The sequence below is a fragment of the Canis lupus genome, chromosome 12 (genome assembly GCF_011100685.1).
Source record: "Canis lupus familiaris isolate Mischka breed German Shepherd chromosome 12, alternate assembly UU_Cfam_GSD_1.0, whole genome shotgun sequence".
In the NCBI taxonomy this organism is placed as follows: Eukaryota; Metazoa; Chordata; class Mammalia; order Carnivora; family Canidae; genus Canis; species Canis lupus.
In genome coordinates this window covers 65558734-65582273 of record NC_049233.1, presented here as the reverse complement: position 1 = coordinate 65582273, position 23540 = coordinate 65558734, and the positions used below count along the sequence as shown (strand labels likewise).

General features: G+C 51.4%; 1 protein-coding gene across 1 annotated transcript; it reads right to left on the bottom strand.

The window, feature by feature from the left end:
- Window positions 1-1624: 1624 nt before the first annotated feature.
- NR2E1 (nuclear receptor subfamily 2 group E member 1) lies at window positions 1625-22206 on the bottom strand. The gene is made up of 9 exons (XM_038554877.1): window positions 22092-22206; window positions 17257-17402; window positions 13769-13856; window positions 12041-12276; window positions 10532-10678; window positions 8265-8361; window positions 7728-7877; window positions 7365-7470; window positions 1625-3188 (listed from the first exon to the last, which is right to left on the bottom strand). Exons 1-9 carry the CDS (start codon window positions 22114-22116, stop codon window positions 3026-3028), a joined length of 1158 nt encoding a protein of 385 aa, XP_038410805.1. The 5' UTR covers window positions 22117-22206; the 3' UTR covers window positions 1625-3025.
- Between the last annotated feature and the right edge of the window lie 1334 nt (window positions 22207-23540).

The following is a 23540-nucleotide window of genomic DNA, read 5'->3' as shown; positions in this document are numbered from 1 at the left end:
CCCACAGGGTCCGCAGAGCCGGAGCAGGGAATCACAAGTGTGCTGTTGGGGGGGCGGGGTGGGGGGGCCGAGGCTTGTGGCTCGCCTTCACCAGATCTTGTCACTGGTCTCTGTGTTTCCGATCCTCTTTTGTCTCACGAAATAAGTCATTTCAGAGACATTTTAGGATTTCCTTGGCCACCTTTCCCCAATGCCATGCATTCACAAAGGTAAACCACTGTCACGCAGTTCGTGCTTATCCTCCTTGTGTTTTCTTTATTTTTTAAAAAATATTTTATTTATTTATTCATGAGAGACACACAGAGAAAGGCAGAGACACAGGCAGAGGGAGAAGCAGGCTCCATGCAGGGAGCCTGACGTGGGACTCGATCCCCGGACTCCAGGATCGCGCCCTGGGCTGAAGGCAGGCGCCAAACCGCTGAGCCACCCAGGGGTCCCCTTGTGTTTATTTTAAATATTTGCACTGTATTTGTACATCTACAAACACACCACCACTGGCGGTGCTCTGCGGGTTGTACGACCTCGCGTGAACCCCAAGCCGTGTGCATCCTTTGGTACCCACCTGCACAACGCAGACCGTCATTGAACACACGGGCTCTAGGGCACTCGCTTTAACTCCTCCCCTCACGCAGAATGCTGTCTACACCGCGATGTCCCGACTCTCCGTTGGGGGACGTTTTTCACTGTCAACCATGAAGAGTGTTGCAAGGAATGTCCATGCACTCGTCTTTGAGTACCTTGCTTTTCTTTAATACCCATTTCTCGGGATGCCTGGGTGGGTCGGGGGTTGGGCATCTGCCTTCGGCCCGGGGTGTGACCCCCGGGGTCCTGGGATCGAGTCTCGCATCGGGCTCCCTGCAGGGAGCCTGCTTCTCCCTCTGCCTGTGTCTCTGCCTCTCTCTGGGTCTCTCATGAATAAATCAAATCTTTACAAAAATACCCACCTCTCCTCCCTGCGGATTTAGTAGAGGAGTGCTGCCCGGCTGGTTGAACTTCCACACGTGTGCACTGTCTAAGGCCGATGTTAGCCACGGGTTCAAGTACCTGTGCTCCAGCCTTGCCAGAGCCGCTGCCCAGGGGGGGCCCACGGTGCCCCTGGCCTCGGGCACCTGTGATCCCCACCACTGACCTCAGGCACCTGTGACCCCCACCACTGGCCTCGGGCAGTGGGGCAAGTGCGCCGAGGTTGGCTGGGCACCTCTGAACACACTTTTACTGCTCCTTCCACATCTTACTCACCCGTACAGATCGCCACCCTTTATCTTTTCCATCACTAAGTGATTTCCAGTTCCTGGTCAGGACTGAAACGCTGGCAAGAGGGTTAGAGGAGTGAGTGAATGAAGACTCCATTAATCGGCGTCTTTCTTCTCCACACAGCAATTTTTCTAACAGATGCAATTACATTGGAGAGCTGCAGAGAACGGAATCTTATGTTTTATTTCTTTATTCATTTTACAAATGGGATTCACTGTAAAAAAAAAAAAGGGAAATCGCCTTTGTGGTTCGGTTCTTCAGGCTGGAGCGCTCTGCTCGTCAGTTTTGACAGCAGCTGCGCCGCCGCCTTGTATCTGGGGGGGTGAGAGCCAGCCGGGGGTGGGGGGGCTAAGAACTCAGGTAGCGTTCCTTTAAATCCAATATATTTTTATTCTTTGTAAATACAATGAGTACAACCTTTTAACTTCACAAATCAGTTAATTCACTTTGTACAAGAAAAGTTTTACTCATCCTATGATAGTCCAAGTGCTGAATATTTTTCCTCAGTGCTAGTACCTAATAAATCAAAAATGTGAAAAGTACAGCAGCTATTTTTAAATGTTTGTTTCTACATTTCCATAAGTATAGATTCATACCAGAGGAGCAGCTTATAGTGTAGGACGGTGTGTGTGTGCGCGAGTGTGTGCGTGCGTGTGTGTGTGTGTGTGCATGCGCGCATTCAAGGCTTTACTAGAAACCAGTTTTCTGAAAGGCATTGAAGAGTCTCAGGCCGTTAGCAATGGATCAGTCAAGAAACCTTTTAGCCTTCATCTCCTTGTGGTTCCTTGGGGCATCATGTCTCTGTTCATTTACTCTGGCGTGACTCGCTGAAACACGAGTTTGGACCCCCAGCGCCTTTGGTTTCAGCACTTGGTTAACGGGACAGCGATGTGCCTCATCCTTCACCTCCACTTTTTTATTTGGTTTTGCTGTTTTTTTTCTTTAATCCATCCTCCCTCACCTTGTGTTCTTTCAGTAAAGCTCTTCTATTTTTGAGATGTTATCCAACCTGAAGTCCTGGTGAGAATCTCAATTCCGTCCACCAATTCCTTTGACCAGGTTGCCTGGCCTGTGGTGTTGAAGAGAAGAAGGAGGAGGAAGAGGAGGAGGAGGGGAAGAAGGAGAAGGAGAACAAAAGAAAGAGGAAAGGCAAAGAAAAGAGAGAGAGAAAAAGCAAGTCTCACGGCATAAGCTACCTTTCCTTTTGCTAACTCAGTTCTGAAGGCCACTTCATGTTGTATTACGATAGAAGAAAAACTTTTGATAAAACTTTTGATTTTAAAACCTAACCATTATTTTTTAAAATAAATTCTCCAACATAAAATAGTTCTGAAGGCTGCCGTATGATGTTATACACAGAGCTATATTTGGTTACCCAACTTTATATGCTAAAAAGGGAAAAAGAAAGTTCTAGCGATGCTTCAGCTTTCGAGAGTCCAGCCCGGTCTTCCAAGGTAAGAGGCAGAGTGGCACGGCCTGCGGAGACCCCCGATTCGGGGCCCCCCCTCCCCGGGCGGGGCAGCAGGGGGTTCCCTCTGCCCAGGTGGCCCCATGCCGCCTCCCTTCCTTCCGGGCTGCCCTACCCCGGGTGAGGCAGCGGGTCAAAGCGACTGGAACGGTGTCGTGTCAATTGGCTTTTCTTTTTTTTCTCCCCAAAGGCTGCACATTCCCAGATTTATGCTTCCTGAAGGGTTTGTTAGTTGAGGCTTGTTCTCCGTGGGTAGAAGTTCATCAGATACTGTCCCCTCCTGCAAAGCGAGGACTCCGGAGCTTAGATATCACTGGATTTGTACATATCTGAGAGCAGTCTTGTAATTGGCACGTTGCCGATGGTCTTTTTGAAGAACACTTCTTCTATGGTTGACGGACTAATAGAACGTAAAGCTGGCAAAAGCAACAGGAGTTTTCCAAAGCGACAGGGTTGAGTGGGATATCTGGAAGAGGACAAGGCGGGAGAGCAAGGTAAGATCCATGGCCCGTGGACACTCCTGCTGCGTGCTTGCCCCATCCTCCGCATAATGTCCTGCCTAGGTCTCTGCTCCCCGCCTCCCCCTGCCACAGAGGGCCCCCCCCCCCCCGGGCGCTGCTGGCCTTGGTCCACAGGCTGACCAGCGGGGGGGGCATGCAGAGCATCCGTGATGCTGCCAAGATCACGTGCGGACTGTCTCTGGGTTAGCCAACAAGGGGGTTGCACTTTGTTTGGAGAAAAAAAAATAATAATAATTTTGAGAAGCCTGGTATTAAGCTAGGTCAGATGATAATACGCCAAAGGGTAGGAAATAACCCCACTGGTGACAATACAGGTAGCGCGAATGACCACGTTTTCTGATTTTCAAGGCACCTTCATCAGCCTAGTTCCCTCAGAAAAAATGCATTCCTTTTCTAAGCAGTTCTCCAAATTATTATTCAGGCATTATACTTAGTCACTCTCAGGAATAATTCTATCCTTATTACCCTGCAAATTAAAGACTAAGTTCTGTTGGGTGGTAGTGCCATCCAACTTTCATGTCAATGAAATTGGCATATAATTAAAGATGTGAGAAATTGCTTAACAATTTCCTCTCTTGATGTCCAACATACGTCTGTGCTCAGATGTGCAAGTTCAATTTTTCTGCTGCCTTTAGATGCCTGTAAGCCACTTCCTCACTGCGGCCCCGACGCTTCCCCAGTCAGGTGTTTGGAATCAGGTATCGACACATTCTACAAGAAGGACTCCCTCCACGACAACAAGCCACCTGGAGGACTGAGCTCCAGGGACAACTACTGGTGACCAAGCTAGGTTTAACCCCTCCCTGGCCACAGGGTGCTAGAAACGACAGCCATCAACGTTCCTTCATAGGAGTAAGGCAGCTGAACACTGAGCTTGACTGACCACCCTGCAAAGAGAATCCAGGGGAGCAACTCTCATGGCGGTCTCTGAGCTTTGGGCACCCAGGAGTCCCTCTCTTCAACTGGATACTCGGCTGATCACTCTTTCTGGGCCTCTGGGGACCTCACTGGGCTCTTCTACTGCCCAGCTTCATTATCACCCATTGACAAGGACCACCAGACCTTATTTAACGATGTGGTCTGGAGCTCATCTGCATTTAAAAAATAGCTAAGTCCCATCATTTGCCCTCCTTGCTGATTGTGTCTTCTGTGTTTACTGAGATGTAATCCCAAGACACCACGTCTCCCTTCTACGTTACTCTCTCCAACTGCTCTGTTTCCCCTCCCAGGGTCAGGCCAAGGAGCAAGAACCCTATGGCCACAAGGCCGAGGCAAGCCTCCACCATATGTGCAGCACTCATCCAACATGCTGGAGGTTTCCCATGGTGAGGAACCACTGTGGGAAATGGTAACTTTCAAAAGGATAGATTTAGGAGAATCCATAGACCATTAACTCTTGATTTTCTGCAAAGCGGATTATCCACTCACCTACTCACCCACTTCTTTCATTTCCTAGTTAGGAAGGGGCTGGTTAGTCAACACGAATTAATTGTCTGTTACATGCGGAGTACTGTACTACCTAGAAACAATAACAATGTATGTGTGCGTGAGAGAGAGAAAGAGAGAGAGTCTAACTACGCAATATTATTTTTTAGAATATCTATGTCCCTGATTTCATCCATTAGCATGAATAACTGGAAGTTTTCTTTTCAGGCATAAGTGTTTTGTGTCTGTCGCAGATTTGTATATTTGATCTTCAATTATAGCATAAAGTTTGTGTGAAATGCCAATTCCCCCTCGCCTTTTCCTTATGTCCTAGACAATTAGAGAAGTAGCCTACAGAGCTGAGTTTGCAATTTTAACAATTAATGTATTAGCTCATTGACTTTTCATTTCAATTTCACATTTTATTTTTCTAGACAGGAAAGTGCTATAGAGGAGAATGTTCTCTGATTTGAAGGAGCTAAGAAATAAGGCATAGGCTGTTTTGGCCTATGTACGACTCCAGGTATGGGTATTACTTATAGGGGTGCCTGGGTGGCTCAGTCAGTTGAGTGTCTGACTCTTGGTTTCAGCTCAGGTCATAATCTCAGGGTCATGGGATGGAGCGTGGAGTCTGCGTGAGATTCTCTCTCCCCCCCTCTGTGTGCCCCTCTCCCCCCCCTAAAAATTTAAATTATAGCTATAGCTCATATCATGAAATAGCAAATGTGTTCCTTCAATGAATAATTGCCTTGTTTCGAGGCTTGGGGAGAAGTAGTATACTTGCCAATTTTCCTAAAATGGACTTTTTGTTAATCTGTGGTTTAACTCTCTCAGGTGACCCTAGAAGAAGCTCGCTCGGCCCTATCAGGCTCCCCTTCCTGGACTCTGGCACCTCCATCGTGCCTCTACCAGCCCCTGCCTGGCTCTCCTCACCATCCTTCTCCCCTCCTGCAGTCCTGCCATTCAAGGATCGGCTCACAGGTTGTCTCCTCCATTACCCAGCCTTTCCTGACTTTCCCTCGCCACCTAGAATTCATCTCTCCCACTTTCCACTTTGCTTTTTCTCTGTCCTCTGGTATGAATTGAATGAACACTTCTGCCTACTTCACGCAATGATAAGGGGGGAGTGTCTCGCTCTTTCTGGTGTCCCACAATGTTTACCGGGAGCCTCACATGAAGTGAGTACTCAGCAAGGCTTGACTGAATCAATAAGTGGGTATCATAATCTTCTCAGTGTGATGTTCTTCATACCTCAATGATTCTAAATGTCCAAGGTTAGTCATGATATACAAGTTAATTTTTAGTGGGGGGGGGGGTGAGGGAGTGCCCAAAGTATATACTGCTCCATTTTATAATTTTGAACAAATATGAAGAGCTTACTATACATTCTGAAATTTAACATGGGTTTAAAATTTTAAAGCCATAGCACTTTAATTTGAAAGACACGTACACGTGCGCTATCACTCAACATAGTTTCAGTGATATTCCACAGACAGGAAACGGTTTCATTCATTAGTTTTCAAAAGAGGATTTGTTAAAGAAATAAGCAGATTCGTAGCAGAAGTGGTATCACCCCCAGTGAAGGGGTATCCCACCCCTTAGGTGAGGAAGGCATTAACTGCCTCTACCCACTCAATTTAATTACTCCCAGCACAGAGTCTGCGGGTGATGTTGAAATGATGGAGACAGGCTTCCATGGACTTCCTTTCAAGGTCAATCTAAGAATTAACAATAATAAACAACTCTATTCTAACCTCAGATCCACTGCAATCCTAACCTAGGAAGCTAGCAGCGTTCCACTACGCTTTAAAAGCCTTGCTTTTTTTCACCTGAAAATGGCTCAGTTGGTGAAACATCTGCCATCAGCTCAGATCATGATCCCAGAGTCCTGGGATGGAGCCCCATGTTGTGCTCCCTGCTTGGTGGGGAGCCTGCTTCTCCCTCTCCCTTTGCTGCTCCCCCTGCTGTGTTCTCTGTCTCAAATAAATACAATCTTAAAGAAAGAAAGAAAGAAAGAAAGAAAGAAAGAAAGAAAGAAAGAAAGAAGGAAGAAAGAGAAAAAAAAGAAAGAAAGAAAGAAAGAAAGAAAGAAAGAAAGAAAGAAAGAAAGAAAGAAAGTCAGTCTATACCTCTTGGTAGACATGTCCATTGGTGAGCCAGGAGGAGCACTGCTGGAGCCCCAATGGCTGAGAGTTTCTAGAACTACCCAAGAACAGCCTCTGCCACTGGGCTCTGCTTGCCCAGAGTTGCCTGATGGATAACTTGCCTGACTCAAGATAACTCAACAGATACCAGTCCCCCAAGGCAAACAGCAGTCTGATGGGGCTAAAGATGGGGCCTCTCTGGGATGACATGACCATGATATATTAAGTAATATATCATAACTCCTTGGCCTTCATTTTTTTTCTTGCCCATACTGAGGTCCTTTCACACAAATGCGTTCAAATGTTTTGATGGATCAATTTTTTTTTTCGCCAGGATAGCCATAAGGGGTCTGGCAGTGCTTTCACTTTGATAATCACATCTGATCTGCTCCTCCCACCCACCCTGCGAGATAGGTGAGGACACAGAGTATATTAACTGGCGGGCAACAGGATAATTAGCCACAGTGTTTGAACTGGCTGATTACTGCTTGCTCACACATTCACAATGGAAGCAATTTCCTTAAGTACACGGTCAAGGCAAACAAGAGTCACCTGGTATGGATGTAGCTGTTGAGGGTTAGCTGGGCCTCGTCTTGCAGGGCTGCGATGGCAGCAGCATTCCGGAAACTTCTCAGTTCAGAACCACTGTGTGTAGGAACTAGAAGCAAAGATGGGGGAAACTATGATGAGCAGCACATGCAATGCAGATGGGAAAGCACCTCTCTGGAATCGAATGGCCCAGCAGGAGAACAAGTAGGGCCGCCACCATGGAAAATGGGGCCAGCCCAAGAGTATCAGCTCCCTTAAAAACCATCACCTCTTTTTTTGCAATCATCAGTCTGGACTCTGAGGTGGCTGAATTAGCCAGGTGGCAAACCTGGGGAGGTAGAAGAGACTGGGTTTGCATCGGCTTACCAGCTTTGAAAGTGACGATGCATTTTAGACAGGCAAATTCGGTAGCATCTAACCGGAGTTGTCTGAACCGAGCCACCACCTCTTGTAAAGCTTGTATTTCAGATATGATCTTGTTCAGCTTCTGGGAATCTGTGTTGTCACCGTTCATGCCTAGAATAGAAATATGGAATAAATGCTCTAATATGAAGGCATTTTCGTGATTTAATATTGATTTTTGACAGAATTCTGCATATCAATATCTATTCAATTGTCACTCTAAGATATCTGATTCCATGTAAACTGGCTATATTGTATGAAAGTTAATATAAAATCTTCTCTTGGATGATAACAAACACAGTAATTTGCATTTAAATAACAATGCAAGCAGTCATGAATACAACAAAACAACATTATTTGCATTTAAATATAGATTTATAAATGACAGGTATACTCTATTGTTCAGCAGGAATTTGTTATTCTTTACATGTTGTTCTTTTTTCAGTAATGTATTTTTATGGTAATTTCTACAACAAAGTCATTAAATTGTGCAATTCTTACCAGATACAGCCAGTAGAGTGTTAGCATCAACCGGAATGGCCCATTGTGCTATTCCTAGAACAAACAGTTCTCTCCAAGCATCTTCCAAAAGCATCAGCTGTCATACAATAGATGTATAATATAATATAGTGTGTAATTTATAAATTTATAAACAATTTCAATATGTAAATTTCCATTATTTTAAAAAGTGTTTTAAATGCCTATCTTTCCTCTGAATATTCCAGCTTTCCTTTATTTTCCATATTTTCATTTCTGAGAAGGTGCTTATAGATAAGCATCTGAGCATCTCCATCCCAATTCCCCAAACTTTGCTTCCTCTGGTAAAGGGTTTACCCTTCTTGTCCTTGCAGCTATTCATTCCCCGACCACCTAGAAACTTCTCCAGAGACCCAGGCTCTACGAAACGCCACCAGCAGCTTAGCAGGCAGAGCCCTTTCATATAAAATGCTGATATTATCAGGGTTGAGGATTATAGACTGAGAGTGCAGATCGGGGGGGCCCCCATCTTCCTAGAGGGTTGGGGGGCTGGGCTGGGGGGGGGGAGAGAGAGAAAGAGAGAGAGAGAGAGAGAGAGAGAGAGAGAGAGAGAGAGAGATAGATCACTAATTCCCAAGAGGCATGCAGGGAAATCAGGGTGTAATTATGTTAATCGGGTTGTGCTGAGTTTACCTCATCTCACTGCCTGATTTTTCTGAGACTCATAAGTGGACAGCATCAAGGTGCTTGTCATTTTTATTCTAATAAAATGTGCTACTGAATATTTTAAAATGAAAATCTGGCTCCTTTTCCAAATTAATATACTGGATTCCACTTCATTGCAGTTTGCTTGTTGTTGAAGGGTTTCCACCGAAGGGCTAAGTGGCAGATAGTAAGTAAATTTTGTTTGTATTAAAGAGTATACAAATACCTGTGCTCAGAGAAAGTAGCCAGTGTACGTACCCATGTGTGTGTGTGCACGTGCACATACACACACACACACACACACACACAGAGAACAAATGATTAGAGACAATCAGAGAACCTGGTCAAAGACAGAACCTAACTATTTTGGAAAAAAAAAATCTGTTTTTGGAAAATCTCTCAAAAACCAGCCAATTCTGGATGATTTATGTGAAGGGATTTCCTTTCGGGAGCTAAGAGCTGAATTGTGAAGGCTTGTAACCAAAATCACAATCAGACCAAAAGGTTTAATTTTGAAAATGCTTTATTTTTAGGTTTATTGCATTAGGTACAGAAAATAATACTTTAAAAATGCAAGGTTAAATGATATCTAATTCTGACCATGTCTGAAAGTCCCGGCTATGGAAAAAAAGACCATCCCATGCTAGACGATTAAATGTTTTGAGCACATTGCTGGGTCTCTCTGTAAGAAACATACTTCATATTAAAGGGCACCATTATGCTTTAATTAGGTATAAAATGAATTAAAGAAAAACCACTTGCTTTCAAAACTACTTATTAGCCTTTTGAGAAATTTGTCATTAATTTCCATGAATGTACCGGTAATAGCCAACGGTTACGAACAGTCAGTTTCTCTCTTTCCCTTAAGATTAGAAAAATTCTAGCAGAGGCTGTTTCTCATATTTCTAACAACAAAATTTCTGGCTTTTGGCACGATGTAATTTTTAGCAGCATATAATTTTTCTCCCTCTGAATGTCATTTACAACCACAGAAGTATGCACAATGCCCATTTGTTTACAAAATCTCTAAAAGTATCAAGGGAGATCCTGGCCTGCAGGAAGTGTGCAGTGCACCCCATAACCTTACATGCTGATCAATTAGTGCCTAAGGCTGTGAGTATCACAATGGAAAACATAAAGCTGTGAACATAAAATAATGAGACTTGCTCTGAAAATCTTACAGGTGAATACCTCATCATCTGTTTCAGGTCCAATATTCTTAAGAAATACTGTTTTATTAGAAATTTTAAATATTAGGATTTTTTTTAAATGTGTGATTACATTTGATGTTTCAACTAAACTAAAAAGAGAAAGAGAGAGATAGTGTTCTTGTATATTTGTTTTTCATAGACTGGATCCAACTTTCCTGAAATAACATAATTATATTTCTTAGTAAGGATTCCATAGCCAGATTATTTTGAACCCATAGTAGGAAGCTAATTAAAATTGTTTCCTCATTGCTGTTAAGAACAGGTGCCTGGCCTTCTTGATTTATCCAGGTCACTTCCAGTGTGATAAGGTTAACCACTGTGGGTGGGTTTTCCCCAGCCCCCTGCCCCAAGAGTTCAGCGCCCTCTCGGTCATACCTGGTCCTGCAAAGATAGCGTGGAGAAAGCCGGTACACTCTTAGCCCACTTGATGCTCATAAACAGAAGCCTGGCAGCCGATTCACACACTGACTCTGTGGCCACTTCATACAGATACATTGGGGTCCCATTCACTTCATGGGGGTACTGAGCGGGGAAGAAAGAGAAACACCAGGGAGTGAGGAAACCACTGCTTTGCAAGAAGAGCCAACCTTTTAATTTTCCAATTAGAATAGGGAAGGAGATAGGCATCTGGATGTTCTGCTTAAACATGCAGTTGCCAGTTGGTAGACAAAAAAAAACAAACATCTATATGTATAGAATTTGAGAAATAATAACCATTGGGAAAGGCCCATTTCCAGTCTTTGGGGGCCTGTTCCTTCCAGAGGGGCATCTGGCTTTTCTATCCCCTGCAGCAAATTTTCCTCCGACTGAGCCAAGTGCCAGGCCTGTCTCCCAATTTAGACAAGAGCTGCTTGCATTTGTGTAAATAAAAATAGATGTGAAAAAAGTATAAATTAATAGGCATCCCAAACACAAATATGCATATGAGTATTTTTAGAAAGGATTAGTATATTATGGAAATATTTCAATTAGACATCTTAATCATTCACAGAGCATTCCCATTCATAACTGACAACATATTCATAACACTACTTTCCCAAGCTTATTATACACATCAAGGGTAAGAAAGCAATATTAAATATTGTGCTTGTGCGTGTGCCCAGGTGTTTGGCTTCCCTGCAGTTTGGGGCTGCAGCTGGCCCTCCCCTTCGCGGCCTGGAGTGGGTGCTTTGGGTAGGTACCAGCTGGAAGCTTGGAAGGTAGTCCCTAGGTGGCAGCCTTTTGAAGTGGTTCAGGCTGTGGCCCTGCTAAGTAGAGACTCAATCCTGGTATAAATACATGCATCTCAGGAGGGAGTGCAGGGGAAGTGGAAGACTAGGCGGCTTCCTCAAATTGTCCTAACAGGGTGAGCTCCACGTGTTGTGGGTTGAATTAGGGACCCACAGCCTTGCCCAAGAAGACAGATCCCTGAGACCTGCAACACCACGGGGACTCTTCTCTGCCAGCGGTAGCCAACTCCTTTTTCCTAAAAACAAAAGGGCTCTTCTGGTCTGCAGAAATCCCTAGGATGCCTCTCTGTTCAGCCAGGACTTCACACCAGGGCTTTTTTTTTTTTTTTTTTTTTTTTTTTTTTTTTTAAAGATGTGGGTTCCTGGACCCCACCTCAAACCTGTGCAAAGGGACTCTTTGGGGGACTGGGCCAAGGGGTCCACATTTGTAGCCAGCTCAGAGAGCGACTGTAGCACACACTAAAATTTGAACCCTTCTGGCTTAACAGGGCAGAGTGCAGCCCGGGGCCAACAGCTCCCTGCAGAGCCCAACCCAGGACCATGCAAGTTCTCTCTGTCTTTAGGGTGACCCCATCCCAGCTCAGAAGACATGGGTGCCTCCCACCCCGCCCTCCGCTAGCCAGCAGACTCCTCTGGGGCCTGCAAGGACACAGACCTTGGGCGTGGGCTGAGCCAGGCTCACGAGAGTCTGCCGCTCCGGGGTGGCGGACACGGCGGCCAGCTCCAAGCCGTGGGGCTCCAGCTGCGTGACTGCGGTGAAGAAGGCGGGCGCGGGCAGCGCTGCGGAGGGGAAGTGCGCCGCCGCCCCGTTCTCCTCCTTGTGTCCACGGAAGTAGAGGGCCACCTGCTTGCGAATGGTGGACGTCCGAGGGCCCCGCTCGTGCTGCACGGCTGCAGAGACAGACAGATGGACGAATGCCCGCGATCAGGGAGGCTCCACCACCCTTGGCCACTGCCGAGCTCCCGAGCTCCCAGGCCAAACGCCACGTCTGGGCAGGCAGGGTCACTGGGGAGGTGCAGGCAGCGAGGGACAGGGGTTGCGGCGAGGCCGCCCCCCACTCCAGATGGGCTCTTCGTGGGGAGCCCGACCCCAAGTGCCCCGATAATAGCCAAGCCTCCAGCAAGACTAGGTGCGCTGGCTGTCAGGGGCTCTTCCCCACCCAGGGGAGGTTGCAGGGAAACCCGAGACCCTCTGGGGGGACAACTTAGGTACCCTTGTCCCCGACAAAGGGGAGAGGGAGCACTGCGCCCAGGCGGGCACAGACCTTCCCCGCTCAGCCAACGACCCCCCCACCTCCACCCCCACCGAAAAGGCGATTGGCCTCCTTTCTCCTGGGGAGAAAGGGCCCTGGGCTGGGACACGCGGGGGGATGCAACGAGGGAGAGCTCGTCTTGGAGTGTGCTGGAAGAAGGCAGGGGAGATGTGACAATTACCGCCAACAGTTTAAACAAACAAATTAATTCAGGGCAATCTTCCGCTCGCGGAGCTTGACAACTTGTCAATACACAAGTTCAACAGGTTGGACGTTCCCTCCTGCTTCCTGCGCCGCCGAGGAAGGAGTCTCCCCAGTGGGCGCTGTGCCTCCTGGAGCTGCCACCCGGCCCGGCCCGTCGCCAAGGCACACCCTCCGAGCATCCTGTCCTGAGGCCCCACGCCTCTCCCCGGCCTTGACCCCCCGCCCCAGGCCGCCACCGGCCCGCACTTGGACTGCGCTCTCGCCCGAGAAGCGTCTGATGCCCCAGTTCTTGCTGCGTGTGTTTAAGAGCTTTCTGAATATGGGGGTGTCTGAGGCACCCACAGGCGTCACCCTGCCTCTCCAGCCCCTTTTTGTGGAACCGAGAGAAAAAGGCCAGATCGCCACAATGGCTTTCCTGATTTGGGGATCTTGGTGAATTAGCCAACACCGACCGCCTGGAAATTCCGGCGGGCTTGTGTCTCTGCCCTCCCTCGTCCACACAGTCCCCTCGTCCCCACAATCTCCACCCTCGGAGACTATCAAGGCAGGGAGGTCCTGCGGAAGGTTAACGGGCTTAGAGGTGGCCACAAGCTGCAAGGAGAGGCGAGAAGAGGTATTAGGACGTGAAGCAGGGGCGGAAAACTGCACGTGTGTGCCCAGCAGAGCTGTCTGGGGTGGGGGTGGTTGTGGGGCGCAAGTTTCCTATGTGGGCTCGGGCCATACCTAGGGAGTTCAATGGGAGGTGGGGGGGGAGTTCATGCAGAGAGATGGAAGGGTATGACTGAAAGTCCGAGGCCAATTCCCAGCATCTGGAAACAACTGCTGCGGAGATGATTTACATGCATTGGAGCGCCATGTATTTTCTGTACATATAATTTACTTAGTAGTCAACCAACATTAGAGAAATAAAAAGCTGTGCTGATTACCGTCTTTGTTCATGTTGACTTCCAAACACTTCTTCAGCCGACACGCCCTGCACTGGTTTCTGTGCGTCTTGTCCACGGGGCAGCCTCCCTGGAACAGAGCGTAGGCGGTCAGCGGCCCCCAGGGCTTCTAGACGGCGCCGGATGGGAGGGGGGTGGAGGGGTGGGGAAACGTGGAGGCGGAATGGACCCCGTCACCCATCCCAGAGCTGCAAGCCTGGGTCTGAGGAGAAGCTCGAAGGCCTTGGGCACGAGCAGGGCCAGGTAGAGAGAGGGCCGGGATGCCCGGGGCTACTTCAAAGAGAACAGCCCCTGACCCTGGGAAAGTGGGCCGAGGAAGCCAAGTCCTTGGCCAAGCAGGTGGAGGGTCAAAGCACCTGGTCTGCCCGGGGCTGCGGCGCTGGGAGGGGAAGCTGCAGCGGAGCCGCCGGGGGCTCGGAGGGCTGGAGCGCGGGGGCCAGACTTTCAGGACCGAAGACAGCGACCAGGCCCCGCAGGATGCAGGCCCCCGCCGAGCCCCACCGCGCCCCCCTCCCGCTCATTCTTCCTCCCTCCTTCAGGTCTTGAGTCTACTTCTTTCTGTCACTTTGGGGGCATTTATCTGTCAGATAAATATCTTCCCTTTATTCTTCGCTCTCCTGTCTCCTGACTCTTGCCTTTGTACTTGAAGCCATCCTTATAATCAGCATGTCAAAGTTGTCTTAAAGGGCTGGCCTCAGCCCAGAATTAATGGAAACAGCCGTTCCTGGAAAGTGTGGCAGAAGCCCCAGTGGTTAGTTAGCAGAGCAAGGCCTACGAGAGGTGAGGATGGGAAGGGAAGAGCCCAAGGCCTTCGCAAAATCTAGAAATGCCCACTGTGTAAATAGGACACAGGCAGGGTGATAATGTGATGGGCGGTGTGACAAAATGATCATATGGACTGAGAACAGTGGCATGATAATTGGGGGAAAAAAGCTAATTACTGCCTTAGAAATATTTATTTGAGATGCACGAGAAAAAATATTTTAACTAATGCAATTTTCTGGAAAAATATTGGCTATCAGAAGAGGAGATTTACAGAGGAACTTTCTTATGGAATTTATTCAGTGTTAGGTGTTATTACTGAGGGAACATATACATAGCTACATAAAGAGTCATATCTATATGTGCATTTTATATATCAAAAGTATGTGAGAAGTTTGGTGCTCTCCTGGGTTTATAGGATTTGCGACTGTTACATGTGCTGTGGGAAGAAAGAGAATAAAATAAATGTATTTTTATTTTCCTTTATAATCTATAAAGTTCGTAAACCGTGAATTTGGGGTAGGCACATTTTCTGAAGTAGCCCTTGGCAAAAAAATTATACACCTGAATACACTTTATTTAATGAGATCCCACCTTCTGATTTAAAATATGCTGAGGTATTTAGAACAAAGGCAGGGCAGAGATTCATAACAATTTCTATATGTTCTCATTCTTTTTTTTTTTAAGATTTTATTTATTTACTCATGAGGGACAGAGAGAGAGAGAAGCAGGCCAAGCAGGCCCCATGCAAGGAGCCCGATGTGGGACTCGATCCCGGGTCTCCAGGATCAGGCCCTGGGCTGAAAGCGGGCACTAAACCGCTGAGTCACCGGGGCTGCAACCATGTTCTCATTCTTGTTAATAATAAATTGGAATATTCCTTACCTAACCTTTAAACAAAAGAGGTAAAGGAAATAATTTTTGCTTTTTAAGTGAATTCTTCAGGGCATCTTTGCTGGCCAGTGTAATAGCTCAACGTAAAGAGGTTTAAAGAACTTGTTATTAAATGCAATCGTATTTTTCTCCTCAAGTGTTATCTTCCTAGTATTCTGATAAACAAGCTAATGCAAAATGGAAGCCTTCATTTGTTCTTAGGAGTGTCTTCAAATCAGATCATATGTATATAAATATCTGAAGCTTGAGAGAAAGATGAGTGCTTGAGCTCAGCCCATTTATTCTCTCTGCAAGGAGAGGACACCAAGCCTGATGAGTCTATTATCAGTCCTTTACAAGGACTTGGACTGACATCAATATGTTCGAATTGATAGCCAACCCCTTTGAAAATATCAAGCATAACATCTGAGATTTTGATTCCCCAATTCTGTGCATTGCATAAAATTAAAAGGTAATTTAAGTGGAAGCCTGCTCAAATCTGACGACCCACAGTAATTCCCCATTCCTGTGGGGCTACAGGGAGACAGTCCTGCATGTTATAACGTGCTGTGTCCATGTGGTGAGCTAGAAACTGATACAGAGCTGTGTACCCGATTAAACAGATACCAGGGCTGGAGTTCAAAATAACTTATCCAAATGTAAGTATCTTCTAACTTTTGTTGATAATTCAAATTCAAATCTATTAGAAATGGATGTGAGCAGACATTGTTTTAGAAAAAGTAATTTGCTAGCTACAATGTGTATGTATATATATTCATATATCATATATAAATATTAATTAGTGAAGATGTGTTACCATTTTGGTTACCAAAGGATGACTTCTGACTGATACACCCTCCAGGGTCTTCTTGGAAGTCAAGGTGGTGGCTTCTGTGCTGAGGGTCTGTGTGCCAGGCTGCGGAGAAGGCAGCGTGGGACCAAAAGGCTGATCTCCCTAAAATGAGCCTACCGCTGAGCTGGAAACTGAGTCGAGGGTCCTACTTGTTCTTTCTGGAAGCTTTGGCTCACTCTCAGCCCACGCTCTAACTCCCTTGTCTCTTTGAGACAGTTATGCCTTCTCAAGACCAAAACACAACCAACCAGGCACATCTTCTAAACAGAGAAAGGGAACCTATGAGAACCTTGGAGAGGACCTCAGAGACCCCTTCCTCGAGAGTCTTCTCTTCTTGCCACTCTCCCCTCTCCTGACCAGGGCTAGCTAGAGTCACATGGGTGCTAAAGCACCACTGCCCAGTCCCAGAGCAGTCCTGCTTCTGCAAAGTTGAAAGTCCTCCGTGTTCCAAATCATCACGCTCACCTCAGGTGACAACCTTGCCTGGGATGCCTTGGGCCTTTTACTTCGGCCGTGGCAGGCAGTGGTCAGGGCATCGAGCTTGGGGTGCTGCTAGGAATGGAGGGTTAGAGCGCAGGCGACATAATAGAGCCTTTTCTCCAGGGTTCCCGGGTGGTTTAGGTTCTAAAGTTCCTTAGGTCCCCTGAGCTGGCTTTAAGGCCACTGGGTGTGGGCCATTGTGAGTGTCCAAGTCTGTGAGAAGGTTACCAAAAGCGGAGTGGGTGTGCGTGCTCAGGGAGGAGCCCAGATTTCAGCTATGCCCCCCTCCCCTCCGCAGACTCTGGTATCTCCCCTTACCTCTTCCTCCCCTGTCCCCAGCAAAAGGGCCTCTGAGAGTCGAGGCGGGAAGGAGGGGAGAGGAAGGGAGAGGTCAGGGCTGGGTCCTCCCTCCGCAGCTTGGAACCTGGGAGGAGGCCTGGGCACGAACAAAGGAGGGGGAGGCAGCAGAGGGGAGCCGGGCGCACAGCCCCGGCCGAGGTACCTGGTTTCCAGATTTGCAGACATACGTCCGATTCCTCCGGATGCTCCGTTTGAAAAACCCCGAGCAGCCGTCGCAGGCGTACACCCCGTAGTGTTTCCCCGAGCTGCGGTCGCCACACACTTTACAGGGGATATCTAAGATACGGCCTGAAATCACAGGAAAGACAGGCAAGGGGGGTGGGGGGGTGGGAAGGGACGAGAGGGAGAGGAGGGCGGAGAAGAGGGAGGCGAGGGGAGCGGGAGAGAGATGCTAAGCAATCTGACCTCTGAAGGGATTAGCACCGAAGCTGCGGTAAAAGCAAATAATGAAGTGATTTTATAGCCAAACTTTTTTTCCTTGAGCAAGTGTCAGTTTCCTACAATGAGCATTATTCATGCACCGCTACATGTATTTGGGTCTCTTCTAATCGCCGAGACCCATTTTGGAATAAAAGATTACAGCAGGCCGGGGCCGCGCGGCCCGCCGCTGCCTTTCTGCTCCGGGAAAGTTGGGCCGCCTCCCTCCCCCGCTCTCGCATTTAACAGAGAAAGTTGTTAGCGCGCGAGGAGACAAACTTGAAATGTAAAAGGGGAAAGAAGAAAAACAAACACGGCTGGAACCGGGGATGGCAGCTGGAAGGCAATCGAGTTTTCTCTGAGCTGCCGGGCGCTTGTTATTATTAGGATTATTATTGTAATGCTAATACTAGGATTATTAATGATAATAAGGGTAGTGGTAATTGCCCAACTTTCGCTTTACCTATTTTAAAAAATGCTTAGTGGATCGCTTTGGAGAAATTATTTCTTTTAGGAAAACACACACACACACACACACACAACACAACACACATGTTCCCCCCAAAAGTAACTAGCACCGGGCTGAGCAAATGAGGGAGTGACGCGTGCTCGGTGCCTCGGCAGGTTGGCCCCGGCAAGGCCACCCCCTTCTCCCTCCACTCCCCAAGTTCGGCCTCGGAGACCTACCTCCTCTCACTAGGTCCCGGGTGGATCCCCTCCTGTCTGCGTTTCCTCCACTGTGGGAGGCTGATATTTTCAAGGATCTAGCTGGTGTCTCTAGACTGTCCTCCACCCCAGCTGGCCTCGACTGTCGCCTGGCTTAGGAGAACTTTCCTTGGGACCCCCCCCCCACCCCAAGGCCGGAGTGGCTGCAGACCTTGGGGGAACGTCAGGGAGAGGATAGTATTCCCAAATTCGGGAGGGAGGCAACTATTTTCTCAGGTTCAAGAGTCCAACAAGCCTCAAGGGATGCGGAGGGACTTAGAAATCTGTCCTCTGGCAAACCAAGTGCTGAAGTGTCAACACTTTGATGATAGGGTGACGGTCATAATTAACTTCTTTACATGACATTTTTCCCTGTGGCTCCTCCACCCAAGGCCTCAGAGTCCGGCCTGCAGGCCTCGGCCTCGGTGAAACTGGACAGTTGCTCCCCCAGCGCTCAGGCTGGGGTGCGGGGAAGGGAGTCCCAACCCCGGGCCTGGGGGGGGACTGAGGAGGCGAGGTTGCCACGTGGAGGCCCCCCACCCCCCCACCAGGTCTCAGGAGTGGAAACTGGTGGCGGATCCCGAGGCGTCCTGGGAGGGCGCGAATCCCTGAGCAAGGCCCTGGAGAGCTGCTGGGGGCCGGGGAGGAGGGGGGAGCGGGAGAGCCCAGAGGCCAGGGTGGGGGTGGGGGTCCCGTAACGACCAAGCTCGGCCGGGGTAATTACAACCCCGCCGTAGCACCTGCCTATAGAGCCACCAGTGACCCGTCAAAAAGAGTAGCATGGGAATTCAGACGGCGACAAAGGCCGGTGGGGGAGGCGCGAGGCGCGGCGACCACCGCCTCTGCGCCCCTTTCCGCGAAGGGTGGGAGGAGAGGTTGTGCTGGGGGTGGGGGAGGAAGCGGCTGGAGGGAGCCGGGCGAAGCCGCAGCGGGGCTGGGCCTCACCCCCGGGGCCTGGCTCTGCACCCCTGGGAACCCACAGCCGCGCAGCCGCGGGGCCCAGCCCTGCTGCATCCCGGGCGACAGTCAACTTGGTTCCCTTCTTTTGCAACCATCCTTCCCAGCACGACACGCGCCCTCTGGCAGAGCTGGGGTCCGGGTTTGGGGTTCGGCAGTCCTGTCGCCCCAGCTGTCCTCTGCCCGGGGGCACTTTCGATGGTGCCAAGAGGAGCGCGCAGGAGGCGCCGCGGGGGTGGCTCTCCCCTCCCCTTCCCATCCAGACAGGAGCACGGGGGCGCACCACATCCCTGCAGAACCCCCCGGGGTGCAGGGAGGACCAGGGCGCGCGAGTGACCCCTCCGCGGCGGTGGGGGGCGCGGGGGGCTCCGCAGTCACCCCGCGACTGGCCTGGGCGCAGCGCTCCGAGCCGGGCCCCGGGGCAGCTCAGAGGCCGGCCGGCCCGGGCGGGGCACAGGAGGGAGACGCCGCAATTCCGGCCCGAGCGGGTGTGCGCCTCGGCCTCCGCCACCCAGCCACGTTAAGGTGACTTGGGGTCACGAGACAAGCTGGTTGACCCCGTTGCAAAGCTCCTCTCATTTAGCAAACCGAGCGAGCTCCGACGTGAGGCGGGCGGGAGTTTCCTGAGGCTGGAAAACCGTTCTTAACTTCCCTCGCCAGGGGGTCCCCTCGGGGCTTTTTGTGTGTCATAATTGCCTAAAGATATATGGCAGCTTCGATTACTGTAATTACCATCAGAGGCTGTTGAAAGAAGTTAGTCTGGGCTGCAGGGGTGACTGGCCGGGGTCTCGTTACCACCCAGGCGGGGCTCCCGGGTGACACCGCTCTGCCCTCCAGCTGTGCGAAACCCAGCGAGGCGGGGGCTGCAGACCTCGCGGCCCGGCCCGGTCCTGACCTCGCCCGCTGCGCGCCGACCTCCTCGCCGCCCGGGGCCCGAGGGCCGCAGTCTCGGGGCCCGGCTGCCGCCACCTGTCTGGGGACGGCCGGGAGGCCCCGGCGCCGCGGGCGGGGCGGCCTTGCTGCGGCCCCGGCAACTTCAACAGCGGAGGCCGACCCCGCGGCGGGCCCCGGGCTTCCCAGGCCCAACTCGGGCTCTTGGGAAGCTGGAGAGCTCCCAAGTCCCCCCAGCGAGTCACTCAGCCTCCCCCATCCCCCTGCCACCCGGAGTCCCAGTCCACCGCAGCTGGGGCGGCCCCCAGGGACCCCAGCTTAGCGCCCAGCCCTTCCCTCTAACCCGAGGCCTCCTCTCAAGCTCCCCCTGACCCCACACCGACCCCGGCGACTCAGCACCCCAAGTGGGCCAACCAGCCCGAGGCTCCTGACTTCTAGGGAAGGCCTGTCACAGGGCGAGGCCGCCAGGAGGCCTGCCCAAGCCCGCGGGCTCTGGTTTTTCCAACAGAGGCTCAGAATGCAGCAGAAAAGGTTTCCTTCTGCGCCTCCTGCAAGGACCTCACACCCCAGAACGCGGGTCACAAAAAAGCGAGCCCACCTCGCTGCCCAGAGACCCCCCAGCCGCAAGGCCCGGGGTAGGCCCGAGGCTAACTGAAAACACCAGGCCTCCGCAAGGGTCGGCTCCCATTGGGGCGGCGGCAAAGTTTTTCCTTCTGTCTTCCCTCTGCCCTAGTTTTACCATTTCTCCTTCTCTCTCTCTCTCTCTGTTTTTTTGTTCATGTTCACTTTACTTGAATTTCAAAAATGGTACCACCCAAACCAAAGCCAACGGACAACGTGAATTGCTTCCCACTTGAGTGGGACTTGATCATCATGGGTCCTCAGAAGTATCTGGGAATCTCCCAACTTTCAAAGACTCAGGACAATGAGGGCCAGGGAGGGGAGGGGGGGTCGGAGGAAAGCAAGGAGCACCCTAAATGCTATGGGCCACGGTAACAAGGGAGGCGAGAGGACCCCGGGGTGTGGGGACTGCGACAGGGGCCACCCCCCAGCCTCGGGCCCCGGAAAGGCAGCTCCAGGCCACCGGAAGGCGGGAACTGAAATGCCCCGGGGAGATCCGAGCCCTGCGACAACGCCCGCCCCACGGCGGCTCGGGCCTCCGCGCTCAGGTTGGGCAGGCTCGGCCGGAGTTGCCCGCGCGCACACGGCTCAGGCCCGCACTGTGGCGTCCAGGGGCGGTTAGGGATCCGCCGGGGCTCGGCATCCTGAACCCCGAACGGGAGCCACCAGCGAGGCAAGTTTGAGGAAGGAGAGAAGCCCGCGAAGGGAACAGGCCGCACACTCCTGCCTCTGCCGAGCTCCCGCTCGAAAAATCCTTGGGATTAGGGATTTGGTCCCCTCTTTGCTGGAGCGGTTCGCCATACTTTAAATTCCCCAGTTATGACCTACGCGGATTTAGGATTAAGGAAAATGTGACTTTTAAATTGTTTCGGCTTCCCAGTTTGCAGGATTATTTGAAATAGCTAGAAACGGGGTGCAAAGCATTCCATTCAAATCCGCTTTGCGCAGAGTTGCTTTTGCGCGCTGGAGCTCGGAGTTTTGAGCGAGCGTGTTATTGTGCTGCCGCCTGGAGCTGCGGCCTAGTTCCCGCCCCCGTCGCGCCCCCCGCTCCCCGCACCTGGCGGCCCGGCCGAGGCAACTCGGGGGCCCGGTGGGCTGCAGGGGTCTCAACCTTCCCACCCTACCAAGGCGGGGTGGGCTGGGGTGGGCTGGGGTGGGGTGGGGTAGGGGGGGTGGCTGGGCAATCAAGCAATCCGGAGGTTAACGAAATTCTTCTTCCCTCTGCACGAAGCATCCCGACTCGCGGGCTGCAAGGAGCTGGGCCAACGCGCACCCGCCGCCGGACTCCCCTTTCCCGGGCTCGGAGCTGCAGGACCGCCCCGGCCTCCCCTCCCGCCCTCCCCGGGCTGCGCTCCTGAGCCCCGCGGCGGCCCCCAGGGTACCCACTTGTTGATCCGGCCGGCTTGCTCATGCTGGCTGTCCCGGGGCGGAGCGGCTGGTGGGCGCTGCCCGAGTCCCGGCCGGCAGCGCCCGCCTCGCCGCCGGGCGCCGCCGCTCTCCAGCCGCCCTCCAGCCTGCAGGCTCCCGGGCCGGACAGGTGGGTGTCGGTTGCGCGCCGCGCTGCTCCCCGGGCGCTCAGAATTCGTTCCACAGTGGGAATTCAAGCATCCTCAAGTTTCTTCCCGGCTCTTGCAAAACCGCAGCTGCTGGGGATGTTGCTTGGTACGGACACACGCATGGACAGACAAACGGAGAGACGGACAGGCGGGCGGATCGAGGAAGAAGGGTGAGGACAGCGAGAGGGGAAGAGTGAAGGACAGGGATGGTGACACGACAACGGTCTTCCTACGGAGCAAACCGGACCGAACCCCCTTCCTTCCCCATTCCGGTCTCGGTCTTCAATTTCTCCTCCTCCGTTAGGCTTGCGGAGCGCGGCCAGACCCCGACAGACCGCTGCTCTTGCAAGGAAGGAAGGCGAACAGCCGCGCAGGCTCCGGCGGACGCGCTCCTCCGCGCCGCCCAGCCCAGAGCCGAGGGGGCCTAGATTGCCCGCAGGTCTCCCGAGCGAGCGCGCGGCCGGGTCCCGGGGTGCGGGGAGAGCCGCGCGCGGAGCGGCCAGGGGTCCCCGAAGTTCATTACCCCGTGACTTTGTGCTTGTCGCTGCGGGCTGGGTCCCCTGTAATATCTCCAGAAGCGCTCTGACAGGCAGCCGCGGGGAGGGGAATAGGGCGTCCCTGGCCCACTTAGCTTTTCCCCCAACTCCTGGCGGGGTCTGACGTCAGCCATGTGCGGGGAGGGGATGGGAAGAGGGAGGGGGTTAAATGCTAATGATATTAATGAACCTCCAAGCGGCTCCCAAAGAAAATGCAGGCGCTGTCGGAGCTGACGAGTTAGAGTGTGAACAGGGGAGTGGGGCTCTGTGCGTGCGTGATGGTGAGGACCGTGCGGCTCCCGTAATAAAAATGAATTATTATATTTCATGGCAAAGGGGGAAGGGGAGGGGAGACGGAGCATTCTCCAAACGCTGCCCCCCCCCCTTCTCTCCAGAGCGCCAGACAGATTCGAGGAAGAAACTGGGTGGCTGTGTGTTTGTGTGTGATTGTGCGCACCGGATATGGCCATGTGAGTTGGTTCATTCTTGGGCCCGTTCCCCCTTCTGTTGGGTAAAACTTGGATCTGGTCCGAGGTGAGTAATTATTCATTTTGCAACTATCTACGGAAAGTTGTGGCTGAGCACGCCGCGTGCGGACTTGGGGCCTGGGATGGGGTCTGCTGGAGGCTCCGCTCCTGCGGCCTTCGCGGGGTCCACCTGGGCACCAGCTGCGGGGAGGGCGCCGGCCGCTCCCCCAAAGCCAAGCCCAGCCGGAGCTCCGCGAAGCTCCTGTCGCCCTCATT